Genomic DNA, 7,842 nt, shown 5'->3' on the forward strand with positions numbered 1-7,842 from the left:
GTTGGAATTTTATTGGAGACAAATGTCTAGCAATTTTATGTGACACAAATTAAATCTGCTGAGACAAAATGCTGAGCAAATCAAGCGTAGCGTTAGTTCTGGCAGGTCACGTTAGGTACGACACCTATCTAAGCATTCATATATAAGGTCCCTCAGTATTATCAGCAGTTTTCGCATTGCTCAATAGCTAATTACCCTCCTCCATCCCCAACTCCTCCTCTGTCAGTCGGGATTCAGCCTTCTGATTCTCCTTGAATCAGACTAATTCTAAAATGTGTACATAAAATGATTGAACTTTAACAATATCTGCAATACATTTATGTTAGTTCTGTTCTGTTTACCCTGGGGGGTTATTGCAGCTCTCCCTGCTCTCATCCATGCTAGGCTGCATGGAGGCGCAGGGAGTTCTTGCCCAGAACAGAACCATACCGCCAATCCAAACTGTATGCTAATTGTCAATCATCTTTGACGATAGTGGTCCTGACAGAAATAAAGCACTAGACCATCTGGGACAGTCAGGAGAACAAATTTGTTGTCCTACAAACACTTAACCTTAACTTCAACTCCCAGTGACTGGAAGAAGAAATTACCTATAACCTACCCTGATGTCTGAGACTGCAGACTATAGAGGTAATAAAATGTGGCCTTAAAGGGATAGTTCACCCAAAAATGAAATTTATCATCATTTACTCACCATCATATTGTTCCAAACTTGCATGCATTTATTTTTTCTGTGGAGCACATAAGAAGGTGTTTTGAAGAATGTTTGAACTATTTTTGTCCATACCATGAAGATCAATGGGTCCAAACAACAAGTCACAGTGATTTTTAATTGCATAGACAAAAACAAAACAAACAAACACACAACAAAAAAACACAGAGACACTTTTGTGTTCCACAGAAAAAAGAATGTCATACAGGTGTGAAATAAAACATATAAAATACCTGAAATAAAATGAAAATTGAATATTAGATGGGAAAAATAAACAACATATAAAAACATACACTTAAATAAACCTAAATCCTGCCTTTATACCTAAGTGAAAAAAATAAATATAAGCTGAAGTGTTTCAGAAAATATGTAATGACAAAAACAAAATTACTAAAACTTAAAATGAAAACTGAAAATATAAATAAAGCTAATACAAAATATTAATAAATACGACTACAGTATATTACATAATACTAAATAACTCTTCTTTAAAAAGCAGCTATATTGAAAATTCTCTGTTGTAGCTTAAAGTCCCTTAGAGAAATATTTAGCCATCAATTATGAAAAATAAATTGAGCCATTATTGATTTCCCCAGAGCACTGACCACCATCAGCAGTCACATGGTTCTGCATTTCTGGGCTTTGCGAACAAAACAAGCCGTTCCCTCAATACTCTTTGAATCATACTACACCTCCCAGAGTGATGAGGCCTGTTTGTTTTTAAATCCCATCTGTGGTGAAACCAGGGCCACATGGTCGCCTATTGCAGGTTCGGAGAGGGTTAATCAACCCCAATCATTCTTTAGTTCAGCTCGGCTGATTAAATTGTGCTAGAACTGTGCTAACTTCCACAACACATTAGCCGAAATAAAACAAGCCACTGCCGCATGTTGTTTAAAATGTCAACAGGTCGAAAGGAAACTGACGGGGCTAATAACAGATCACGAGCCACGGGCAGGCGGCCCATCATTTATGCAGTTGGTGTAATAGAGACTCTTGATTTTTCAAGGCATAAGCCTCATATGGTCCCAGGGCAGCTGAGGACTGCGCACTGACGTTCCTCTGGCTGCTGACCCACCAGGCATGCTAGTTTCCAACAAGCCCAGTGAGCATCACCGCTGAATAAACCTTGAAATAAAACAAAACCTAGTTTCTTTCGGTCAAAGCATGTACAATGACATTACTAATCATGAAACCAGGGATTCTGAATTCACAAATAAAGTTCCTTATAATGGCTCCATTGTGCATTTGAAAACATTGTAGCTGGGATGAGACAGAGTGAGAGAGAGATGAGGAGGGTACTGTGGGAGAAGGGGAATGTACCAAGTACCATTTGGGAACAGCTGCCATTCCTGAGTGAAGTGTTTATAGTGTAGCTAACTGGGAGTCAGGGAGATGCCTCACGGGGGGCTCCGTGGTCCAGAGATGAGTATTTAGCCAAGAATACTTCAAAACCCCACAGGCCTCAGAGCGCCATTGGTGTTGGCTTTCACTGTGAGTGGAACAAAGCGTTGCAAACATCACACAAAGTTCTCTGAAGATGGATATATATCAATTTGACGCAATCAGAACATAAATCTCACACAGATTTTATTTCAAATCCTAAAAATTGTACAAGTTCATCTGCATTATTTCGAAAATTAGAGGCATATGTTATTTTTTATTAATTTTTTGCAACTGAAGTGCAAAAAATTTTTTTATACCTTTCCCTTATTTTGTAATATTTTTAACTTACAACTCAAAATGATCAACATCAAAAGTGCACTTTGCATTCATGCCAAATTGACATTCAAATTTATAGATGCCAAAAAAGATACAACCCAGAAAGCCACAAGCAAATTCTTCCTCAGTTCATAAAGAACCACAGTGCCTTATCAGCCATAGTAAACAAGGGCATAAACCATGAGATCTGGAATTACACCTCACAATGACTCTCCCCATTTTCTCATGAAGAGCATCTGATCTTGGCGAACGTAGCAGCAGGAGGAAACGGCAGGGATGAGGGGAGAAAAAGAGACGAAGGGAGGGATGTGTTGTCGGTTTCCATGACGCTGTACTTCAAGTCCTCAGGCATGAGCTCTCAAAACCTCTGCACATATGAGACATAAGGTAAACATACAGCGTGAGACTGGACATATGGCAAACAGACGCACACACTTATGTCACACTTCCACATATGTCAGTAACTACACATTCATGTACACACAGGCGTGTAAAACACACAGCACGCACACATACACAAACATAAACAGTACAGAGAGCCCATTCATCTCACTCATATTCAGTCATACACAGCTGGGGTTCATGTAAATTTGCACAAAGGATGTTGTTAGAAATGTTATTGTTACTATTCTATTACACCTTCATTCTCACCTTTTTTGCTGCTTTTCTACCTAAAAAAGAGAAAATATTAAGAACATGAAACTTGCACAGGTGAATAGAATAATTGAAAGGTGAAACAATGTTTTTATTCCAGATAACATTTAAACTTTGACAGACTGCCTTAATTAATTCTTTACTTATCAGCCACACTATCACTGTCTACTGATGACAAATAATTGTGACCAGGAGTTGGGGTGCACGATTCTGAGATATTACAATCAAAAATATGTGTATAACATTGTTTTACTCTAAGAAAAATAAATCAGGAAATAGTTGTGTACAACAAAGAAAATAAATAAATATTAAATACCTAATTAAATAATTTAATAAATTAATAAAATAAAAATAAATTGACTACAAACAAGATTTTTTTTTTGGCTAAATATTTATTCACAATAACAAATATATTTATAATTTATATAACAATTTATTTATAATTTATACATGTGTCAGGATTTTGCAAAAAGCAAAAATATACTGTTCATGGTTTAATTTATTTTTATGTTATTAATAATATTTTGTTTATGTATGTATTTATTTTACATGCTACAAGGTGCCATGGTATTCCACAATATGCAAAGAGGTGCCTCAACAAACTATTTCCAAATGTATGTTTCTTAATTTTAAAGAAAATAAATTGGAAATTTGATATGCATCTAAGTGGAAAACCAAGATTTGTATGTTACATGCTAAAGGGACCATATAGATCAAATAGGAATATAAGATGTATAGTGTTTTCAGGATGTAAAAAACCCCATCAAATAATAACAATTAAAATGAGGGATGCACAATAAAGTTTATAAAAAAGTTTATAAAGTGGTTTATAAACAACAAATGACTTACCTGCAAGATACTGAGGCAGCATATAACAAATAATTACTAGCATGGCAATTATGAATCCAATGACTGTGATATACCACATGGTAGAGTCAGGTTCTGTGATCAACAAACAAAACAAAAATAGTATATTGAAGAGTGCTGAAAATCTGTCATAATGGAACATCATGCCTGCCACCTAGTGGTTATTTGTAATATCTAATTTAAAGGATATTTAGGGACTTCCCATTTGTGCAAATAATTCTGTATTTGGGCTGCATCTGATTCACCTGTAACTATGAGATAAAAGCTCTTGCGGATGGGAGTGAGCAAGGACTTATGGGATACTCTGCAGGTGTACTTATATCCAGAGTCCTCCAGGCCAGGCTGCAGATAGAAGAAGGCTGAGAGCGAGTATGTGCCATCTTGATGAAGTCGATGACTGGAGTACAGAACATTCTTCAGGAACGAAGGCGTAGGGCTGCCTCCAGACACTTCACGGTACCACTCAATGTTTACGTCCAATGGATAGTACCCCTCTGCATCACATATTAGCTTCTGGTCCTTGCCAAGTGTCATAGACAATGTGGAGCCCACGTTTATAGACACACGGGGTTGTTCTGTGGAGTTTGAAAGAGAAAAAAGAAACATTCAAGTGATAGTTCCATCATTTATTCACCCTCATGTCATTCCATACCTGTATGACTTTCCTTTCTTCAGTGGAGCACAAAAGAAGATATTTTGAAAAATGTAATAGCTGTTTTTATCCATGCAAAGAAAGTCAATGGGGTCCAAAACGACATTTGACCCCACTTATCTCTGAAGCTGATTTGAAACAATAAATAAACTATACAAAAATAAACGTGAACTGAATTGAATTAAAGAAATGTATCATCTCACCACTTAGGGTAAGGGGAATATCATGGCTGCCATAGAGAGGAGGAACCATCACAGAGCAGATATATGTGCCCTCGCTGTGTTTTCTGGTGGGTGGAAGTTTAAAGGAGGCGTTTCCAGCGGCGATGGCCTTGACAGCTACTCCGCTGCCTTCAATCTTCCCTGTGCGGCTGGAATAGCTGAAGAGCTTGCTGCGCTCCCCGTGCCGCTGCAGTCTCCACTCCACCGTTGCATTAGGCAGTTTATGATCCACTGCAAACTGACAGTGCAGGTTTGGCTCCTTCAAGAATCCCACCTCCACTGAGGGTGTCCGGGTCAAAACAACCATTGCAGCTGGAAAACACATATGGAAGACAGGATGAAATAAAACATGGTTGGGGAAAAAGTAGCAGAGCCCCTTGACTACAGTGGTGCTCTGAAATGTGGAGGCAAAGTTCTCACTGTTTTTTTTAAATACGTTTTTTAATGTGTACATTCATGTTCCAGTTACACTTAATGTCGACAACAACAACCGTTTTTTTGTATGTTTACATTAACAATGTAATTAATATTGTATTTATTAAAATTAAGTATATTTCTCATCAAGTTAGTGCTTTTTAAGCATATTTACATTTGTTAAAAACAATGTAAGAACACCTTATTTTTTCAGTATTGTTCAGGTAGTCAACTTATTTTCAGATAATCAGTAATCAAGGTTCAGTAAACAATGCAGGTATCATTATTGTCACACACATGAAAATATACCTTTAATTTAACCAAGCTGATCACTCACCAAAAAACCCCAACTGATCATGTTTTCAAATCATTTCAATTTTTAATATGACTTGAAAATGCTGGGATAATTGAATATTTGCATTGTTTTATTTTTGTATTATATTCTCATCCAATTTTTGGAGGAGGCACTGCCTCCCTTGCCTAGGAGGAAACACCCCTGCCTGATTGTTACCTGATGTTGACAGGAGATCCCTATCATTGACTATTATCCATTGCAGGAAATCCACTTGTCCTTGGGCAGGAGTCGCAGTTGTGTGCCTGAGCAAGGTGGTGATGACAAACAAGCCTTGTGTATGGCGTATTGTACAGGTGAACCAGACGTCATGATCTTGCGCTCCTGCAGTGGGCCAGCGCATTACAATCCCTCCAGTGCTGTATCTACGGATCTCACAGTGTAGTGTACCCTCACTTCCCTCCAAATAACGCCTCATATCCACTTTAGAGGCTGCATTATTACACACAACAAATGAACACACAGTAGATTCATTAAAGAGCAAAGGATAGGCCCTTTATTAAGGTTATAACTTCAAATCACTTTCCCTCACCTGTGACGAGGAAGGTAATGGTAGGGTGTAAAGGCTTGTCGCCGACATTACCAAATTGAAGCACAGCCTCTCTGTTGATATACTTGGTTTCTGTGTGGCCTTCTTCATTTACATGAACTTTCTCGTCCACAAACGGACAAGGAAGCCACTGAACATCATAAAGAGACTGTGAGCCACTTACACCTGTTCAAAACAAACAAATCAGTACATAAAGGGCACAATAACAGGATAAACCCAATACTCAATTAATTGTAAATGAAATGTGGAGCTAAACAAAACTGAAAATAGAAGTAATAGTATACACAGTCCCTATTATAAACAACCTTGCAATATAAAAATGACTTTGTTTCCTTTAAAATATTACTAATTAATTTACCTGATAGTTCCGTTTTATATATAAAATACACATTTTGCATAATATTTAATTATACGAGTAGAGGAGTAAAAGAAGCCAAGAAAGAAAAATTAGTCGGTGACTCGACAGCAATAATCTTTACAAGTCATATTTACAAATACCTAAGCATAAAAGTGCTAGGATAAGACTGCCAAAAGTCCAAAACATAATGTATAATCTCGTCCTCGGGACAATCATTCCAGTTTCCTAAAACCGCCATGCAAGCATTTACTTTCTCTTTCGTTTCGTCAAACTGATGCGAGTCTGGCTCTGTGTCGGTTGTGAACGAATCAGTATTTTGAACAAATCTTAAAACTGAACAAATCGCTCGCGTTCAATCCCATGCACTGACTCGTATTTTAGTTAACGGAATATTTTTAGCGAACTGAATGAACTTTGACAAATCAGTGTGCAAGAATGACACAATTCAGTAAAGCGTAACAAGTCTTTGTGAAGGACTCGGTGTTTTTAATGAATCTTTTGAGTGAATCATAACCTGCAAATACGTCACTAAACGACTCAATGAACGTAAGTGAATTAATCTTTTTTGTGAAGGGATTCAAAAGATTCGAGTCACTGAGGTGAAACTCCCCACCACGTCCGGATGATGGCACTACAAAAAAAAAAACCCCGCACGCGGAGCATGAGATGGCGCTCGCCTTTCTCTCTCCAGCCGTCTTCGGTGACACGGAAGCACACACACACGCTCTGCATTGAAAACTCGAAAGGCAAACGTGTTAAGCATTGCCATTCAAAACTAATATTTCTCTCAGATTTCCGGAAATAAACATCTGAAAACTGCATGCATCGTGACAGCCGTGATAATTTTCTCAGCGTGGGGATTCAGTGGATACGAGTTACAGCTGGTGACATTTTGCAAGCACAGAAATCATGGCTCAAGGTAATCATCTTTTGTAGTTTTAATGTGAAATAATATACTTGTACTTGAAACGTTGTTTAATTCATGCATGACGTTATCTGCGCTTAACATTCTATCATTAGGTTTATATATTTCTATTCTTATAAAATAGCACATGATGACATGATTCAGCCATTTGGATCATATTTTAAAAACACCACCATGATCGAAACGCCAAGTAATCATGAAGTGTCCCATTTTATCAATATTCATATATAATCAAAATGACAGAAGGATTCTGAAAGCATTTCGCTGTTTCAAGTAGATCCCACATTAATTTATTTAACAGACTAAATTTATTCGCAAGTTAGAAACATTTTAGCGAACAGTTAAATATATCCCAACACAAACATGAAAATGTCTTCAAATATGCACATTGATTACTGGACTATAACTAAATCAG

At 37.3% G+C, this 7,842-nt stretch overlaps 2 protein-coding genes across 3 annotated transcripts in view; one reads left to right on the forward strand and one right to left on the reverse strand.

Moving 5' to 3' along the window:
• Window positions 1-2,354: 2,354 nt before the first annotated feature.
• On the reverse strand, window positions 2,355-6,749 carry LOC107690474 (tapasin-related protein-like). Of its 2 annotated transcripts, none has more exons than XM_016488828.1 (8): window positions 6,643-6,749; window positions 6,127-6,309; window positions 5,754-6,026; window positions 4,811-5,140; window positions 4,201-4,530; window positions 3,938-4,030; window positions 3,086-3,101; window positions 2,355-2,801 (listed from the first exon to the last, which is right to left on the reverse strand). In XM_016488828.1, exons 1-8 carry the CDS (start codon window positions 6,716-6,718, stop codon window positions 2,771-2,773), a joined length of 1,332 nt encoding a protein of 443 aa, XP_016344314.1. In that variant the 5' UTR covers window positions 6,719-6,749; the 3' UTR covers window positions 2,355-2,770. The 2 variants fall into 2 exon arrangements, with proteins under 2 accessions (XP_016344314.1, XP_016344316.1); XM_016488830.1 differs by having other exon boundaries at window positions 2,357-2,801; window positions 3,086-3,105.
• A 401-nt stretch (window positions 6,750-7,150) lies between these two features.
• LOC107690428 (gem-associated protein 4-like) overlaps window positions 7,151-7,842 on the forward strand; it is a 4,307-nt gene continuing 3,615 nt past the window's right edge. The window contains 1 exon segment of the mRNA XM_016488763.1: window positions 7,151-7,421. Coding sequence (XP_016344249.1) covers window positions 7,412-7,421 — 10 coding nt within the window. The 5' untranslated portion in view covers window positions 7,151-7,411.

Source organism: Sinocyclocheilus anshuiensis, unplaced genomic scaffold, assembly GCF_001515605.1.
Source record: "Sinocyclocheilus anshuiensis isolate Anshui unplaced genomic scaffold, SAMN03320099.WGS_v1.1 scaffold1455, whole genome shotgun sequence".
In the NCBI taxonomy this organism is placed as follows: Eukaryota; Metazoa; Chordata; class Actinopteri; order Cypriniformes; family Cyprinidae; genus Sinocyclocheilus; species Sinocyclocheilus anshuiensis.

Bases quoted from the DNA above. Each gene is read 5' to 3' on its own strand.
- LOC107690474 (XM_016488828.1), bottom strand. From the start codon at position 6,718: ATGATTGTCCCGAGGACGAGATTATACATTATGTTTTGGACTTTTGGC. The intron at 5,141-5,753 runs GTAACAATCAGG...TGTGTTTTCCAG, and splicing joins GGATCTCCTGTCAACATCAG to CTGCAATGGTTGTTTTGACC. The intron at 4,031-4,200 runs GTGAATCAGATG...TGTTGATCACAG, and splicing joins CTTTTATCTCATAGTTACAG to AACCTGACTCTACCATGTGG.